We start from the raw sequence: 19,079 nt of genomic DNA on the forward strand, positions 1-19,079 counted from the left end.
GAAGAGAAACCCTGTGGGAACAACTTAGAGACCACGATTCCCCTGCGTGACACAGGACAGAGCTGACCTGGAACCTGAGGGGAGTGTCTGCCAAGAGACGTTCCCACAAGAACCAAGAGTGAAGGAGGGAAGGGGGTCTTTATTCAGCGTCTTTCCAGGTGACCCACAGGGGCCCTTCCCTCTCCCTGAAGCCCCTGCTCCTGGGCACAGGCAGCCTAGTGCTGGCCATTCAGAGCCCAGGGTAGCCTGTCTCACTCTCCAGATCCCATGAGGACCTCTCCCCCTCCAGAGTCTCCCAGGGCTCAGGCTCCATCTTTGCTCCATTGCCCATGGTGTGGGGTCCTAGTGGGATCCTCCCTCCATCAATATGGAGCCTTGTCTGGTGGGAACTAGGAAGCCACATCAGCCTTGTGGTCGACCCGGCAGTAGATGTCCAGGCCAGCGTTTAGTAATTCCTGAAAAAGAACAAAGAGGCTCTGACCCTGTGTCCTTCTGAGAACTGGATTCAGGGACTCCTAGGCCCTGGCCCACCTGGGGCTGCTCTGTGCCTGTGCCTGGCTGGGCTCTGTGGCTCCTGTTTCCAGGTCCCTTCCTCCCGTGCTGACCACCCCTGATCCTGTTTTGACTACTCTTTCCCGAAAACTCAAGAATGTTTGGCTAGTCACAGCTATAAGGTCTGGTCCTTGGACAGTGGACCAGAATATTCAACACCCACACTCACCTGGTAGATGGGAACAGCAGCATTGTGACCAGGGACAGGGGCCTGGGCAGGGGAAGGAGAGTGGACATCAAGGTCAGTGAGGGAGGATCACCAAGGTTGAGACTCCAATGAGCAGGTGCTGGAAGGTTCTGGTCTCTGACAGGCCAGAGCTTACTCCCTGTGTCTGCTTTAGCCCTTTCTTCCCAGGAGGTACCAGCTCTGGGTCCTGAGCACCAGCCTCCACTTCTGCAGAGTCACCCCAGTTTCTGTCCAGACTGTGGTCCCCCATCATTAACCCAGGGCACTGATAGAAGCTCCCAGCACCCACTCTGCACCTGCTGGCCTCCAGGGCTCCCCTGAGACAAGACGGAAGGAATCAGGGTGGGCTGAGGACAGAGTGATGGTGGTCCTGTCCCTGAGAGTGGCCAAGCCTCTGGCCAGGGTCAGGCAAACCTTGTCCTGGTCCAACATGAGAGGGGCCGTCTGTGCTGTACTGGGGTTGACAGTGCCCCTTGTCCTGACCCTGCACAGCTGGGTCCCTGTGTGTAGGGAGCTGGGGGGACTTACCAGGGAGGTGGAGCTGTCAGAGGGACCTTGGCCTGGAACAGAGACAGAGTTAAAGGAGGGTGGTGAGGCCTGGGCCCCTGCAGCAGGAGATGGGGGTCCTCAGCTTTCAGAGGGTCAGAGGAGACAGCATGTCCTGGGAGAGACCTTGCAGGAAAAGTTGACTAGATGCCAAAAGGTGGGTCCTCTATCTTGAGTGTTTGATGATGGGGCTCCTGGAGGCCCCAGAGGAAGGACCTGACCCAAGGGGTGATTGAATGCAAGAGTGGACACTGTGGGGCAGGCCTAGGGGCTCCCAGCCACCCACAGGCTGAAGGGGCACTCACTGGCTGTTGATGCTGGGGTGCGGTGGTCTCTGAGGTCTTGCTGGACACCAGCCCTAGGGAAGGACAGGCTTGTTCATGAGGGTGCAGAGAGAAGTCATGGACTGGGGTCAGATAGGGGATGAGGAGGGTACCCCATTTCTAAGGAGGGTGTGAAACCTTTCTGTCTCCATCAGGTCTGGGTATCAGGGGGCCCAGGAGAGGGGAGCTGAGGAAAGGCCTTAAAAAGACACTGCTGCCCTGGGCCAAGGTGAACGACCCTCCCAGGTGCAGACCCAGGAGAACGTTGGCTGAGGGACCCAGAAAATGGAGTTAGGATTGAGGAAGAACTAGAGCAGGAGGGTTGGACTGAGTGGAAGGGTCCATGCCATGGGGGGACAGGGAAGCAGGGTCACCATGTGGGCAGGGCACTATAGCACCACCTGCATCTTGACAATCCCTGACCTTGGTAACCCTGCTGTGGAGGACCCTCTGCTCAGCCCAGGAGATGAGGTCATGTGACAGTGGCCTTTTGTGCTCTCCATCCACGTGGCCAGGAGGCAAAGGACATTCCAAGACACACTATCCTGGCTGGGCCCCAGGACTCCCACCTCACATATCAGGAGTGTGGGTATCCAAAAACTATGGGGAGCTGACCCCTCCAACCTCTCAAGACCCCTCCAAGTGACTGTATGACCTGGAACAGGGCCACTTCTGAGATAAACAGCCTCACGGCTCACTTGGGGTTGAAGGACATAAACTGTAGGAGGTGAAAGATTTGAGACTAACTCTGTCACAGGAAGCACTTCAGGAAGTTCTGTGTGAGGGAAGAAACACAGTGCTGTGGGGACAGGTCCCTAGTGACCAGCGCACAGAGGAGGGGGCAGTTGAGGCAGCAGCCCAGGGCCAGCAGAGGGTGAGGGAGGAGCCTGGGGAATGAGGGGGAGGGTCCTCGGGAAGTGGGGAGGTCGGAGTCAGGCCCAGAGTCTGAGGATGGGTCTCCTTCCCTCAGGCCTGGGGTCACCTGGGTGGGATCAGGTGGGGGAAGCCTGGGTACCTTCCAGTTCTTGTGTGGAGCAGGAAACACCCCAGAGCAGCCACCAGAGCCACCCCGACCAGGACCCCAGTCACGATGCCAGCGACGGCCCCCACAGGGAGGCCTGGGGTCCTCTCTTCTGCTGAAAGAGAAGAGGAAGGGCTGAAGGTCAGGTCTTCAGGGGAACCAGCTGGGCCCTGCAGGGAGCCCACACTGGGTGGAAGGTCCAACTGTGGTGCATCATGTCATTGTCCCCATGTCCTCAGGACTCTCTGCTTCTTGAGATTTCCTCAGGTTAGGTCTGACACCCTGGATGTGCTCTAGCCTGAAACTCTGAAAATGCAGCTGTTCCTTTTAGGTCCTCTTCCTCTTTTCTTCCTTCCCATCACAGGACAGTGTCAGCGGGCAGCCCTCCCAGACTGTCTAGCCCAGGCCTAGCCTCGGGTACAGATCAGAACCAAGGTGGCATCAAGGCACCTAATTTCTGGGTAGTCAACCACATTCTCTCCAAGCTCTGGCATCTACCCCATGCTCATGGCTGGTGCCATATGGTGGCCCTTGACAGTGAAATATATGACGGAAGCACTGGGTGGGACGGGGGCCACTCACAGATCACAGCCAGCCTGTAGCGGTCACTCCTGGTGGAACTGGCGGGGTTGGAGGCCTCACACTGATACTCCCCAGCATCCTCCTGTCTGACGGGGTCTATGCTGAGGGTCCTGTGGTCCGGGGACAGCTGCATCCTGTCTGTGAGCTGCAGAGTCTGGCTATTGAAGATCCACATGATGGAGATTCCTGTGTCACCTGAGAGGCAGGTCATTGCTACAGATTGTGGTTTTGTATTGGTGGCTCTGAGGGAGGGCTGGGCCACAAGCCCTGTGGAAAAACAGCAGGGCGCTGGCTGAGAGCAGGCCTCAACAGGAAGCCAAATTCCAAACCTTCCAACAGGAAGCCACATGTCCTCAGGGTCACCTGGAGCCAGGGTCCTGGGAAAGATGTTTGGAGAAGGGACTTCCTGGGGCTGACCTTCCCTCTGAGAATCCCAGGGACCTCAGGCCAGGCCTGACTCAGTCCTGCAGGGTCTTTCTCAGGGCCATGCTCCTGGGAAGGACACAGGGGCTGGGCTGAGACTGCTCTGCCTGGGCTGAGTCTCCCACCAGACCATCCTGCTCTCTGCCAGTGGATTCAGGCAGAGGACTCGGATCTTCTGAAGTCTGTCTGCACTCGTGTGTCCTGCAGTAAGTGCTCCAACTCCACTGTGGGGACGTAATGCACAGGAGGAGGTAGGCAGATCCAGGTCTCAGGGTCCTGTGTGTGCAGTGGAGTTAACCCCTCCAACACCCAGAGGCCCTGGAGTGTCACTCACCATGTACACGGAACTCTCCAGTTGCTGCTTCAGTATCAAAATTGGCAGCTGTGGTTTGCAGGGTGTAGAATCCTGTGTCCTCCTGTGTCACATTCAAGAACAGCAGAGACCCATTGGGGTATATTCTCTCTCGACCACTGAATGCAGGGCCTTGGATAGCTCTGTGTGTGATATTTGAGTGTAATACAATTAGATGGCTTCTGTCTGTTATTTGCCCTCTGAACCAGGTATAGCCTACAGTGTTCTCTGGAGCATCGTGGACAAGTAGAAGAACATCTGTCCCTTCAGCAGCATTGAAAGGCACTGGTTTAATAGTGAGCAGGACAGTGGGGTGCGGGTTCCAGAAGGTTAACAGTGAGACTAGGAGGGAAGAGAGAGAAATCCATCAATTCCGGGTCTTTCGTACAGACGGACAAATGGGGCCCAGGTCCTCAGCAGGAGTCTTTGTTCCTCAGTCTTGCAGTGGGTGGTGGTGGGTGGGTGTGCAAGTGTGTTCCGGGTCAAGGTCAGCCTCATGATCTCCATTCCTTCAGTAATGCTGTATCTCTCATTTCTCTCTTAGAAACACATTTCCTCAGGTGTCTGCAAGGCTGACCCTCAGTGCCCTCAGATCCCTGCTCACACCCAGGGCACCTGGGCACCCGCATCCCCTGACCACCTCCTTACAGACCCAGGTCTTCCCTGTGGACATTGCCCTGCTCTCTGCCCTCCTAGATCTACACAGCACAGTCCTCACCTGCAGATCTCCCTCTGGCCTGGCTTCCTGCCCTCTAGAGAGGGAGCTCCAGGAGGCAGAGACTAGTCTGATCCTTGTGGTAGCCCAGGGCCTGGACCAGGCTCAGCCTCCTGTGGATGAGTGAAGCAGGGTCCCCGCCCTGAGGGTCCAGGTGTCTGTGTGCCAATGTCTGAGGCTGGTGGCTGCAGACAGTGTCCACTGCTAAAATTGCTTTTCTATTTGGAGAGTGGCCCTGACAGAGCTGTTAACATCAATTTTCAAAATATAATGTCCCCTGGTGAGTAACTTGGGGAAGAGAACCCCTGAGCTTTCTGTCCTCACTGAGATTTTCTTGTGCGTGAGCTTCTGTCTGTCTTCTGTGTTCTGTTCCATTGGGTTCCATGTGAAGCCCTGTGTTCCCTGTGAGGGCTATGTCCTCCCCAGGGGGCACCAGAAAGACTGTGCTCCACCACCTACCGTCTTTCAGGTAACTGTCCCCTCTTACCTGCCAGCAGGATCCCCTGCCAGGGGATGCCCCCTCTGCAGGGACAGGCTGAGGGGGGCTGCATGGTCCCTGCTGCTCTGTCCCCTCTGTGGAAGGAGCTTCACTGCAGACCTGCTGGGAAGCCCAGGTCCAGGCCAGTCAGCCCTGCTGCCCTGCTCCTCTCTGAGCTCAGCCTCCTCCCGGGGCAGGAGCACCTTCCTGGGTCACAGGGCTGGGGGTGGGGTCTCTGTGGAGGAACCTCTCTGTCCCCTCCCTCTCAGTCCTGCCTCCTGTCCCTTCTGCTTTCCCTGTTGGGTTTCACTACTGCATGCCACACCCTGAGGAGCAAGGCAGGTGGGGACGCTGACCCCTGAGAGAAGTGACTCACCCAGCACTGGCCTCAGCTGTGTCCTGGCCTCAGGGCTTTGAGCACCACCCAAGGAACCCCTGGGGTCCCCTCACCCCTGGGCATGTTCCCTTTTATGGTATAGAATCCTCGTTTTGCCCTGTGTCTTCCCCATGTTCTCAAATGCTCAGGGAAGGTGGCCCTCCTTCCAGCAAGAATGGGACAGAAACAGCTCCAGGTCAACCACGGGGGCCCCTGAGTGATGGCTGGTTAGGGACCTGCTCTCTGTCCTGGTGTCTCCAGCTTGGCCTCTGAGTGGCTATCTCAGGATTTCACACCCTTTGTGTCCTGGGAGGAGAGGATTGTGGTAGTGGAGGTAGGTAACCGTGGGCTCCATGGTCCTCAGGGTGTGATTTTAGGGAGACCCTCCCTCTCCATTTTTTGGTGCAGCTGTGACTCAGGCCTCCCTATGCCTTTTCTGGGTGGCCTGTGTCCTCTACCTAGTGATTCTCCTGTGGTCACCCTGACTTTTTCCATGGGTGATGCCAGGAAGCAGGGCCTGCTCAGAGACCCCTGGCAGGGCAGGGTCCTCACAGAACCAGTAAGGAGTGGGGGTGGGAGACACCCTGCTGTCTATTGGGGATGGAAATCTGGCCACATTTCCACCTTCTGAACCAAAACCTAGTCAACATCTCAGAATCCATATGCCATGTGTTGTCTGTGAGTCCCATGTCACCCCCTGGAGGTCATGAGGAGAATTGTGGCCAGTGTCAGGGAGTGTAGCAGAGATGCTGCCCAGGGTCCAAATGGTGAGAGCGGGCCCTGACCTACAGGCTGCAGAATGGGTTCCATTCATTGAGTATCCCCAGGCTGTCTGACTGTCTCCAGTGCAGGGTGAGTCTAGGGAGAGGATGGGAGCTGTCCTGGGGACTCCTGCTCCAGAGTAGGAAGAACTGTGGGATTGGCCCCAGGGCACAAAGAATAACCTAAATTTAGAATAGGCCAATCCCTAGTCCCTTACACTTCTTTCTCTCTAACACACACACACACACACACACACACACACACACACACACACACATTATCTGAGCAGAGAAGGTATATTTTACACATCTTTCCATGTGACTTTTCACTGTGAAATATTTATAACCAAAATATGCTATATTAACCCTCTGAAGTGTACAAATACATGCCATTATTCCATCCAAATTTACAATACCATTATTCATTCCAGAGTGTTTTTAATAACCTGCACTGAAACTCTAACCATTAAGCTATCATGTCTCAGGACTCTCAAGCCTCGGATAACCTTGAATCTATTTCCTGTCTCTATGAATTTTCCTATTCCAGATATTTCATATAAATGAAATTATACAACCACATACCATTTGCTTCTTGTTTAATCATGTTTTCAGGTTGACCCAGGTTGTAGTGTGCATCAGAACTCTATTTTTTATGGCCAATCAATAATCCAACATATTTGTAAGCCATGTTTTTTATGCGTTCCTCTGTTGATGGACACAGGGTTGTTTCCACACCTGCCTGTTGTGAAGAATGGTATGGCGAGCCTTAGCCTGGGGGAGCTATTGGAGTCCCTGTTTCCCATCCCGTGGGCACGTGCCCAGCCGTGGGAGTGCTGGGTGGATGGGCTTCTGCCTGGCTCTGGCAGGAAGTGCCCAAGTGCTCTCCACTGTGACTGCAGCTCTTCAGAGTCCCTGGGGAAGGTAGGAAGGTGTGGGGTGAGGTGTCATTGTGATTTTGATCTGGTTCCTTAGTGACTGATGACACTGAGCAGCTTGTCATGTGCTTATTGGCCACTGGAACATCTCTGGTGACAGGCCTTCCAAGCCCTTTGCCCTCCCCCTTCTCTTTCACTGCTGGGGATTGATCTGAGGGGCACTGTACCTCTGAGCTACACCCCCAGCCTTTACATGTATTTATTTATTTTTGTTTTGAGACACTTGCCCAGGATGGCTTCAACTTGGGACTCTCATGTCTTGGATGCCTGGGGTTACAGATGCCCAGGACTGTGCCGGGGTCCTTGGCCTATTCTAAATTTAGGTCATTCTTTGGTTGCAAATTTATACCCATTTGTTATATAATCTACACATGAAATCCATATCACAAGTATATTTGCAAATATTTTCTTTTGGCATTTCATTTGCTCTTAAACTCATGCCACCTATTTGTTTATAAGTAATTTTGACAAAAACATATGAGTCAATACTCATTTACAAAAAAAAGTTTAGTCTATTATGGTAAATAGTTTTAGGGTTTTAAAAAATGAATTCATTTTGACATATGAACGTCTTTACAAGGAAGGATTCATCTTCCTGCATCCTGCTTGTCGGAAGTTACTGCCGAGGATCAGATCATAGGCTTCCTCTTCCCAGTGTTCACAGAGCTCCCTGTGTTCGTGATGTCATGGACCCAGCAGGTGTCACTGATGTGTGGCTACAGACCCTTGGGAAGCCCACAATGCTGTGGAGGTTCAGGCAGCCGTGTGGCCGTACCTGGAAACACTTCTTCTCCAGGGACTTCAAGTGATTAGTAGTGACAAGCACCAGTCAGTCTCTGCCCTCTTACACTCAGCTCTTCTGCCGAGATGGGGAAGATTTCAAATGCCGAGTTGTTACTGGAGGTTGGTGTAGACACTGCTGATTGTCACGGCTGGGGGACAGGTCCTACTGGACTTAGTAGGTACAATTCCAGATGGTGCTCAACACCCCACAGCACACAGCCCTACAAGGATGACCAGCCCTAGGGTCAGTGGAGAGGAGAAGGGAGCCCTGCTCTGCGCCCTTGCCCGACCTTCCCAGAGCCTCCCCTCACCCTACTTCTTCCCACCCCTCACTCCCCTCCCCCACTACCACATCCTCCTTTTGCATCTTCAGTTCCATCCTCTGAAGTGGCCCTTTGCTCAAGATCAGCCCTCACCGGGCCTTCTGGGGGCCTCTAGACCTGGCAGGAAGTGACAATTACAGGGGAAGTGCCCTCTTCCCTGTCCTCAGGGGAGCAGTGCAGCTGTTTTTCCTACCCCAGCCCCAGTCCTGGGTGGAGCTGCAGATTTGCTCTAGAGGGAGCTCCTGAGACAGGCCCTTGGGACAGGGACCCCAGGGAAGAACCTCACGTAGGAGGTTTGTGCACCTGGACTGGTGACCCAGAACCAATGCCAGAGCTTAGGTCATTTGGAGGGGAATGTCCTAGACTCAGTGGCTGGACACTCAGGACCCTGATGCCTCTGCCCGTGTGGCCACTGAAGAAAATGGCTGTGAGCCTGTGTCTTTAAAGTGTGTGTCACTTGGGATAGGTGTAAATAGGTGTCAGCAGGGCTGCTGTGGAACATTCCAGTCTGAATCTTCTACAATGGGAGAATCAGGAGGCTCGTTAGGGCTCATTATGGGAGGCCAGTCCTTTACAATGGCTTCCTAATGTTTTTATTTAGAGGTTTGTTTGTTTATTGATTGATTGATTGATTGATTGATATTGGTACCTGGGCTTGAATCTAAGCAACATCTCCACCTCTTTTTACTTTGATTCAGGGTGTCACTAGGTTGCTTACTGTGACACTCACAGGCACAGATGCCCATCAGGACCTGAGGGAGCAGGAGGGCTCTGGTCCTCACTGTCACCCCTGAGTGGGGACCAGGAAGTTGGGCGTGGTGGTCCTGCCCACTCACCTCAGCAGGGGCCATTGCTGGTTGTCTGTAGGGAACTGGGCTTCCCACCACCCCCTTGCAGGGCAGAGGAGGATCTGGAACCTTCCCCTAGAGTCAGACAGTGGAGGAAGCAGGTGAGTTAGGAGATGAGGTGGGAGCTCTTGGTTGATGGGCAGCCAGGAGGTGCCCAGGCTCTGAGTGGTGCAGCTGACAGTGGTCAGGGTGGTCCCCTGGGAATCCAGCCTTGTCCCCGCAAATGTTCATGAACTTCCCACCTCTGTGTTCCTCAGTTCCCTTCCTGAGCTCCTAGCCACAGCCACCCTCACAGCTGAGGCCCTGGGTCCTACACCAGCACTTTGTCCCCATCTCACTGTGCAGCTCTGTGTGGCTGCCCACCTCTCTCCTACCCCAGGTCTTCTGAGTGGCTGCCTTACACCCCTGTCCACACCAGGGCAAAAGGCCAGCTGAAGGCAGAGTCCTCCTTCCTAGTGGGCTGTAGGACCAGCTCTGGGGCCCCTGAGTCCTGATTATCAGGAGTCCCCAGGAGGTGGCAGCAGCTGAGCAGAGCTGGGGAGCCAGGGACTGGATGGGTGGGACCCAGGAATGACTGAACTTGCTAGTGCAGATGGCAGGTGGCTTGTGCTGTGGGAACAGGGAATTTAATGGGAAATGTGAGGTGTTTTCTTATTTCTTAGTTTTTGGAATTTGGAGCTGGAGGTTCCCCTGAATGTCCCTGTCAACCTCAGTGCTATGCATGCATGGCAAGACTTCAGATTCCACACACTGATGCAGGTTGGTACTGAGAGCACCATCAGCCTGGCCCAGGGACCCTTTGCATGTGCAGCTGCTGCAGACAGCTGTGCTCTCAGCTGGGAATAGAGCTCCTTCCTCCCTGGAGGTCAGAACCCAGGTTCTTATTGCCCCACACTCCCAGTGGCCCCACGGCTCTCCCTGATCTCAGTCCTCACAGAAGTCCATGAGCTGACTGCCCAGGGGCATCGTGCCTGTTATTGGCTGTGTGCTCTGGATGTTTTTCTGGTGCTGTCCAAGGTTCTGCAGGTACCCTGAGGGTAGGGAGAGAGAGAGAGAGAGAGAGAGAGAGAGAGAGAGAGAGAGAGAGAGCAAGCACACCTGCATACATGTGCAGCCTCAGGCTAATAAGGGATTTTGAGATTTGGGGGTTTGGAGTTACAGGTTCCCCTTGAATGTCCCTGTCAACCTCAATGCTATGATTAAACATTATTAAATAGATGTCTATTTAAAGCAGGAATAGAAAGAGCAGGACTTGTAATAAATGGTGTTTCCTGTTGTGGGTTGGGCCACCCTTCTTCGCTGTTCATTTCCTGTTTGGAACACTGTCCATGTTAGATGGCACATCCACACTCTTGGCCACGGACCTTGGAGTTCCACCCACCAGACAGGAGCAGGGGTGGACTGCAGGGGAGTGACCTGAATCAGCTCTGCCTCACCAGAGAGGGCTCACATGTTGTCCTACTGTGTCCAGATCTGCCACAAGAAGAGTGTCCTCTGGAGGCCCCTCTGTCTACAGTGTATACAGGGAACCTGCTGAGTGCCACATTCCTGAGGTCACCTCAGAGTCACCCCCAGAAAAGGCCCAGGCATTGGCTTCCCATGTGTGGGCTGTGGTCAGGGATGTGAGCCTGGCTCTCCGGGTTCCTGGAGCTGCCCTCTCCGAGGCCCAGGTCTCCTCAGGAAGCTCTGCCCCACACCATGGTGCCCCTCACCAGCCCTCCTGTGACTCTGCCTTGTCCTCTGCTGTCCTTCTCTGACTGGTGGCTCTGCCCCTGTCCTTGACCTCTGCACTGAGGCCCAGTCTTCATGGTGATCAGTGAGTCTGGCGCTGGCTGTAAGGTTTGTCCAGAGACACAATTACAACAAATTTGGTTAGAGATAGTAACTGGCTTCTGTACCTGTTTCTGGAATCAGGCAGGGATCAGAACCAGCAGCTTCAAAGAACCCCAGGGCTGCCATGTGGCCCAGCATGGTTTATGGTGGAAAATGGAAGTGAGGTGTGGAGACTGTAGTGAGGTTCAGAGCCTGGCTGGTTTGCTGTGTTTGAATCAGGTGGCTGCCCAGGACAGACTGATTGACACTGTGACCCACTGAAGCTCCATGGCTGTAACCAACAGTCATTCTGCCATTGTTACATGAGTAGACCGCTCTATTGATCAGTTTCATTTCATACAATTTACTCCATTTTTGTTTGTTCTTTTGGGCTCATTATGGGAGCCCAGTCCTATACAGTGGCTTCCTAATGTTTTTATTTAAGAGGTTTGTTTATTTTATTTTGTTTTTGGTTCCAGGGATTGAATCTGAGCAACATCTCCAGCTCTTTTTATTTTGTGATAGGGTCTCACTAGGTTGCTTACAGTCTTCCTACACTGCTGAAGCTGACCTTGTGTCATCCTCATGCCTCAGCCTCATGAGACATTGGGATTACAGGAGGGCACCAGGCCCAAACCTCCCCCAAGGGCCCTGTGAGTCTGACAGAGAAGGATCTGGAAGGGCTCTGTGAGACAGGAAGAGGGGGAGATAAAGCCTCCTTACTTCTGAGATGACTGGTTTGTGACATCCATCCAGTGATTGAGACTAGGAGAAGGAGGAGGGGTCAGAGCAGGACGAAGACCCACTTTATTTATGGGCAGAAAGGCCCTTTCTGTGCACACAGAACTGAGGCCTGAGGGGCCTGCGTCCTGAAGGTCAGGCAGGAAGTGTCCCATCGGGGCCTGGTGTCCCAGGAACAGAGCACTGGCCTCCCCAGACACAGACTCCAGGATGCGCTGACACAGGAGGGCCTGGCCCAGGTCTTGCTCCAGGTGACCAGGCCTGACTCTCTCCAGAAGGACCCATGTAGCACTTATGGGAACCTAGGATTGGCACTTCCTGTCTCACATGGAGGAGCTGGAGTCCCGTCCCTCCTCTTCCATCCTGGACACCAGAGATGTTCATGACATGGCTCTAAGACACAGTGGCCCAGCACTCAGCCTTTCCAAATAGCTCACAAGGGCACAGCCACACAAAGTTTGTCTAGAGGCACCTGGAGAAGGACCCAGGGAGTGGAATGGGCAGGGCAGGGCAGGAGGGCACAGGCAATGCCCACAGAGCCAGGCTGGGCAGAGGCACCCCATCATAGACAGTGACTTAAGGACATGTCTTTGGGAAGGCAAGCAGCAGGGCCCAGGGCTTCCGTGTGTCTATTTCTCTCCGAGCTCTCTGTCTCAGGGTGATGTGGTCAGTCCTGGGTGCTGGGGTTGGGGGAGCCTGAGGGGCACAGTGAGAGCTCAGCTGGAGGGGCTGCCTGCTCCTTCACTAGTCACCCACCTGGGTCGGTACACTAGGATGCCTCTGTCCTGAGTGCCCCTTGTCTTGTCATTGTCACTCTTGCCCCCTCACCCCCCTTCCCAGGCTGAAGACCAAACCCAGTGTGTTGCACATGCTAAGGAGGAGCTCAGCCACTGAGCTAACTCCCCAGCCTCTGTCCAGCGACTTCTCTGGAACAACACCCACCTAACAGGTTCTATGGGGCAGGACCCACCACTATGCTCAGGGCAGGGACCTGAGGTACTCAAGCCAGAATTAGACAGGAGATAGACAAGGGTCACATCCAGAGAATGGAGGAATTAAAATGTTAATTCCTTCAGAGGCCTGCTTCCACCCTTATCAAAATAAACTGGGCCTACCCCAACCTGTTGCAAAGGTAACCTGTTCCAGGAATTTTGATCCTATACACACCCAGGTTAATGTTTTTCTGATCAGTTCTATTTTTTATTTAATTATGGAGTTTTTTAAAAAACATTTGTAACATAGCAATAGAGATTCACCTGCGAAAAGCTACAAGGCCTTAACTTTGTATGTGTGCACACTGTGTATTGTGTGGTCTGTCTCTATGTGTGTGTGTCCATGTCGTGTACATGACATCAAAATTGGCAGACAGATAATAAGTGCTCATAAATTAAAAATGGGTCCAAATACCTTTAATTCACATGATTTAATAAGGCTCAATTTAGATTGGGTAAACAAATGGAAGTAAAGATGTCTTTAAAATTACTTAACTCACAAGTCTCTCTAGGTGGTCAAAAAACTAATAAAATGTTGATGTCTATAAAATGTTTAATATCCATTGTTTCTAGGACTTTTCTTCAACAAGGGAGAGATGGCTAATACTCTTCAATAAACTTGTCTGATATCTTGGTAAAAACAAATAAATTAAATTTGGCATGGGATTACCCATAAATGTGCTTTTAGACATCTGATTAATTTACAAGGTGTTGTGAGGGGGCAAAATTGAGACATATGCAGTTGAGGAGGAGAAATAAAGAATGTCCACACGCTTCTGCCCCTGTTCAATGTTTTATTCACTCAAATTACTCAATACAATTTCACTTTATAGGTTCTTAATCAAGATAATGACAATCCTTAGTGCTAGGCACTGCAATAGACATAATCAATTCACAGCAAATAATTCTAGATTAATTCTAAGCACTGCAAACACACTTAATCATGTCAGGCTAATGACAGACATTCCCTCTATGTGCTAAGTTCTAAGTCTCAAGCCTTATGCTTTCCGTCCAGCAGATGCACACTCACTCAGACCGTGGTGACCAGGTCCGGACCAAGGCAGGCTTCTCCTGGCGTGGAGTGGAAGACCGGTTGAGGGGAGGGTTGTAGGAAGAAGTTGCGGCTCTCACCAGGGTCCAGAGGAGGTGATAGAGTTTGAGAGCGGTGAGGATCACACAGAGGATCAGGAAAATGATGACAAGTGTTGGGATATCAGGCTCTCCAGCTCGAGTGCATCCTTGTTTCGGCTGAATCCCTGTTCATTAGCTCTATTATGTATACCAAATTTGGGGGCTTTTGACCCCCCCTTTCAATCCTTATCAGCTACCACCAGATTTCTCAGTGGCATCATTTACCCTGAGGTCAGAAACCCTGGTCTGGTGGTCTCCACCCTGATCTTCTCCCTTTCCCTCTTATCAGGCCAGGACAGCCTGCCAGGGGCTTCGCTCTGTTTATCAGGGTGAGGGGAAGTGACTTGTCTGAGGCCATACTGGAGGGCTCTCTGGGTGTGCCTGGTGAGACTGGAGTTTTAAAAGTGGAGTTTTAAAAATAAAGTTGCTGGGGATATAGTTCAGATGGTAGAGTGCTTGCCTTGCATGCACAAGGCCCTGGGTTCAATCCCTGGCACCACAAAGAACAAAACAAAAATTAAAAAACAACTGAGGCCATGAGAAGGTTGCTAGCTCAGGTTAGGATAAGGAATGTGGCCTGAGACTAGTACCTAGGTGCAACTTAAAGGATTGCACTTCTACCTGAGTCCCAGGGTATCAACATCCAAGCCGCCTTTTATAATCTGGTTTTAGCTCTTCATCCTCAGTAGACTCCTAGCTTGTAGATTGCAGATGGAAAAAACTTTAGTTTCATAACTCAATAGGTCATATGCTAAGACATAAGGCCATCCTCACACAGGTTAAAATGTTAACTATAAAATATAACATCAAGTACTCTTAACTCCTTGAAATCCAATGGGTAACATTATTGGCATTTTCATAAATTGGTAAATTTAAAAAGGGTTAAAGTTGCTTTGTGTCATCACTAAAAACAAAGTTATTAAGAGTTTAATGTCCCAACAGGTATAATTCTATACACTTAAACATTGTTTATGTTTTCGTGAAATGGTAAACAGATGTAATTCTGTATACAAAGGGGCCTAATGAGTTTGTGTACTGTAAATAGCAAAGTACTTTTTTATTAAAATGGAATAATTTGCCTAAATTCAGAAATTTACAAAGATTGTTTCAGAATGTGAACAAAAAAGGATTAACAGATGGGAAAGAAAAAATAGAAGGTCCTAGGTATGAAAATTATATTCAATAGAGGGAAAAGAAAGAGTTTCTGGGTAAGAAAGTGTTTGTGTGATAAAATGAACAATAGAGTTTAAGTGACAAAGAAGACTCCAGTTCATTTAAAGTTATGTTCAAAAGATTGTTTTTGTTGTTAAGATTACTAGGATCTCAAACAGGGGATATAATATATAATTCAGTCAAAATCAAGATAGTTATTACACAAACTAAATATAAGAAAGGGAAAATAATAAGATGCATACAACTAAGTTGGAGATATATATATATCCATTTCATTTATATATATAATGAAATATATATAAAAAATGAAATAATCAGACTAACTGAAATTAGTATAAAAATTAAATATAATATAATTAGTCATCTGGGGATGGCTGCTCCTATAAGAGAGAACCCAGGGCCTTAGGAAGGACAGAGGCCAGGACTGTTACGGAGAGACTGTGGCTCTTAGGGACTTGACTTCAAAGACATCTCTGACCTGGTCTGGCTTTTGCTTAGGCCTGCTCACAGGGTCCAGGAACTGGAGATGCTCCCACCTGCATTTCCACCAGGGTCCCATGGGTTCCTCTGTTGGGAAGAGAAAGCCCAGTGAACCCCCAGCCCCTCTGAGATGTGCTGAGCTCCCCCCATGCCCCAGACTCCTTGGGCTGCTGAGATGTCTGCAGGGACCATAGGCACAGGAATCCACAGGCCTGGTGCCCTTGAGGCTGAGAGTCACCTTCCCCTGTGGTCACATGGGGCTCTGGCTTTCCCTGGTAGAAATTCCATCTGGGATGGGGAATCTGGAGTTAGTTCCAGATCAGGCATCAGTGAGTGGAGGAAGGACAGGCAGCTGCCCAGACTTCCTGGGAAAAGGGATGTCACTCTCTGGGTAGAGATGGGGAGAGGTTGTCAGGGCTGTGGAAAGAATCAGGAATGACCCCTCACTGTTAGGAGGCCTCTGTCTTCCCCCAACACTACCAGCATGAAGGCCTCATCTCTGGGCAGCTTCAGGCACTTGCTGGCCTTCTCCAGAGCTGAGGCCCGTGTTCCTTTGTGCACATGGAACATAGTCTGACTTTGGCGGCCACATGGAGGTCATGTGCTTTGATTGATTGGTTCTCCATACATTTCATGAGTATTCATTGAGCATCTGTTAGGTGTCGGGCACTGGGCTGGGAGTCCCACGGAGGGCAGGACAGACGTGGTCCCTGCATTCATGGAGTCTCTCTTGTTCAGGGCAGACAGACACCCAGGGAGCACCTGGAACCGAGGAGCTAGCTGAAACAGAGAGAAGGGCCACTAGTGACAGAGTTTAGGCAGCCAGGGCCTGTGCTGGAGCGGGAGCTCAGAAGGCTCCCCTGGGAAAGGGCCTTTCTGACCAGGACTTGAAGCCAGAGGACCTGCCCCTGGGAAGACCTGAAGGAACAGGGGCAGGAGCTGGCTGCAGAGGATGGCCTTCAGCATGGAGCTGGCAGAGGCCATCTGGGGCAGCTTAGAGAAGCAGGAGGACTGTGGGCTGAGGCAGAGGGCAGAGCTGGGGAGCCCTGGGGAGCAGAGCAGCCAGGATGGGCTCTTCTGCCCTCTGGTGGACAGTGAGGAGAGCATAAATGGGAGTCTAGGAAATGTTTTCTTACATTATCTTTAAATATGTATGAAATGTACATTTAATTTTTTTTAAAGTACCACTTTTAGTGTTGAATTCTCAATATCTCTCAACAAAGCCATTCTGTGATCTCAGGTTTGTGGTCTGATGCCCAACATGGTTCTGTCCATAGTACTGAGGAACCTGCACCATGTCACCACCCTCAGTCCAGGCTGGAGCCTATGTGGGCACAACGGAGGTTCAACATCCATGACCCTCACATGAGCCGGAGTGTTCAGGTGGACAGGCGCCATCCCCTTGCCCACCCTCGAAGACCTGAGAGTCTGCTCAAATCAGAACCCAGGGTGGTGAGGGTCTCTGGGTCTCCTCTTCCCTCCTCAGAGACTTCCCCATCCCCTCTGTCCGCACGGCGTCTGGGCTGCACTGTCAGGAAAGCTGGAGGATCCTTCCAGACTCTACCTGGAGACACCTGAGGCAGAGAATCAGGCTTCAGGGTCAGAGCCCTGTCACACCTCATGGTCCCCATCCTCCACCAAAGTCAGGCTGCAGAGGCTCCACTTGGAATCAATGTCCTCAGCTCAGCAGATTCTCCCAGAGCCACAGAATTTGGGGAAGATCATATGGAGGTTGCTTCCAGCCATTCACATGGAGGTCTGGATGGGATTGGAGAGGTTCACGCTGCCCTCTCCATGCAGTGTGACCCAGGGAGTGTCTCAGGAGGCATGGCACTGTGTGGGATCAGTGCCATCAGCCTTCCTGGGTGGTGATGACAGGGTGGCTAAGGCCATCCAGATCATCCACCTGAGCCTGTGTCCGTCAGGTCACCGGCTCAGCGTCCTGCTCATTGCTGTGTTTTGAGGAGCTTCCTCATCTGCACAGAGAGGGGGAGATAACAGATCCCAGAAGTCTAAGTTATTTCTCCCTAGGGAGCACTAGGCTGGGAAGTTCAAGGCCAAGGTGGTGCACTATTAGGAATTGAGGGGACTCTTTTGCCTTCTGACTTCTGGTTAGATATTTTACCAATTTATTTCATCTTCAAAGGCATGTGGGAGGCTTTTTCTTTCTGCCTGCCCCACAGATTACCTGACCTGAGCACAGGTGAATCCTGAAGAATCTGTATGATCACTGAAGGCTGGCAGTGAGCAGGGAGATCGCTAGGAGGGCTGTTCCCTCTCAGGGAAGGATTAGGGAAGATGGAGGGGAGCAGGTGGCTGAGGAGTTTGGCTGGAGGCAGGTGCACAGGCAGGTTTAGGTGCCTTGGGCTGGAGGTCGGGGGCAGCTTGTGGGTCCACCCCCCTCAGGGAGGGAGGAGAGGGACTAGGGTGCTCCTGCATGCTGAAGCCTCAGGTGTCCCACCTGGTGAGTCTGCTCAGACACCTGCCTTGGGTGAGATTGTCAGAGCTGGTGGTTGTCATTGACCTGAAGCTGGCATGATGTGGGGGTAGGTGTTCAGGACCCCAGGGTACAAGGCACCTGTAGAGAGGAGGGTCCCAAAGGCTGAGCAGATTCCTGTGGGAAGAGTGGGAAGGACTCCTGGAGAGACAGCACCCCAACTCCACCTGTCGGGATCTGAGGCTGTGTTCAAGGAGAAACAGTGGGTGAAGGGACAGGGTACAGAGGACCCTGGGGACTGCTCAGATGCCGAAGGTGAGGAGGAATCACCCCACTGTAGTCAGGGAGGCTCCCCTGAGCTCACAGATGACCCTTCCTTTGGGCAACCTGTTGCTGTGAGTGTGACCTGCAGGGTCACTGGATGGACTGGAGCCAGTTTCTCAGGGGCTCATGTGTGGCTCAGGGAGCAGGATGCTGTGCTCAGGGGGTGCTCCAGGCTGGTGTGGTTCTCAGGACAGGAACTGGGGACAGAAGTTAGGGAAAAGTTCCCACCAAGTTTTAGGCCACAACAGGGACTTTAGTTTCAGGGGACTTGTGTTGGTGTGTACACATACGTGTGCACATTTGTGCTGGGATCATCCCCAGGGCCTCATGCAAGCAAGGCAACTGCCTCCCACTGAGCTTGAACTCACCTCCTGAGTTTCAGTCAACAGGAGCCTGCAGCAGGCTCTCAGCCTCCTGAGGTCCACTGTGGTGCAGCAATCTGCTAGTGGACGAGTCAACAACCCTCACGCCCCGACATGTGCAGAGGCCTCACAATATAGTAGAGGCCATTGGGATCATGCCTGGAATAACTCTCTTGTGCAGAATGGAAATGGGCGGATTTCCCAGCAGACCCTTCTCCTCTGGGTCCTGCCTGCTGCATTGCCTGGGAACCAGCAGCCTGGGACTCTGTCCATGGTGCTGACAACCAGCAGCTACTGAAGGCTGCTGAGCTGGGATCTCACAGTTCTGTTGTTCCTAAGATCTGAGCATCATCAGCAGGGAGAAGGTGGGGAGGGGATGTGGTGTGGCGTGTCCCCTGCCTCCCTTTCAGGAGCTAGAGGTG

At 52.1% G+C, this 19,079-nt stretch overlaps 1 protein-coding gene across 1 annotated transcript; it reads right to left on the bottom strand.

Annotated features, from left to right (window-relative positions):
• Positions 1–389: 389 nt before the first annotated feature.
• Positions 390–5,292, bottom strand: Ceacam3 (CEA cell adhesion molecule 3). The gene is made up of 7 exons (XM_077105670.1): positions 5,189–5,292; positions 3,969–4,328; positions 2,624–2,741; positions 1,591–1,643; positions 1,268–1,299; positions 722–763; positions 390–455 (listed from the first exon to the last, which is right to left on the bottom strand). The coding sequence occupies exons 1-7, from the start codon at positions 5,250–5,252 to the stop codon at positions 390–392; spliced, it is 735 nt and encodes a 244-aa protein (XP_076961785.1). The 5' UTR covers positions 5,253–5,292.
• Between the last annotated feature and the right edge of the window lie 13,787 nt (positions 5,293–19,079).

The sequence above is a fragment of the Callospermophilus lateralis genome, chromosome 18 (genome assembly GCF_048772815.1).
Source record: "Callospermophilus lateralis isolate mCalLat2 chromosome 18, mCalLat2.hap1, whole genome shotgun sequence".
NCBI classification, from domain to species: domain Eukaryota; kingdom Metazoa; phylum Chordata; class Mammalia; order Rodentia; family Sciuridae; genus Callospermophilus; species Callospermophilus lateralis.

Bases quoted from the DNA above. Each gene is read 5' to 3' on its own strand.
- Ceacam3 (XM_077105670.1), bottom strand. From the start codon at position 5,252: ATGCAGCCCCCCTCAGCCTGTCCCTGCAGAGGGGGCATCCCCTGGCAG. The intron at 4,329-5,188 runs GTAAGAGGGGAC...CTTCCCTCCTAG, and splicing joins GCAGGGGATCCTGCTGGCAG to TCTCACTGTTAACCTTCTGG. The intron at 764-1,267 runs GTAAGTCCCCCC...TCCCCTGCCCAG, and splicing joins CTGACAGCTCCACCTCCCTG to GCCCCTGTCCCTGGTCACAA.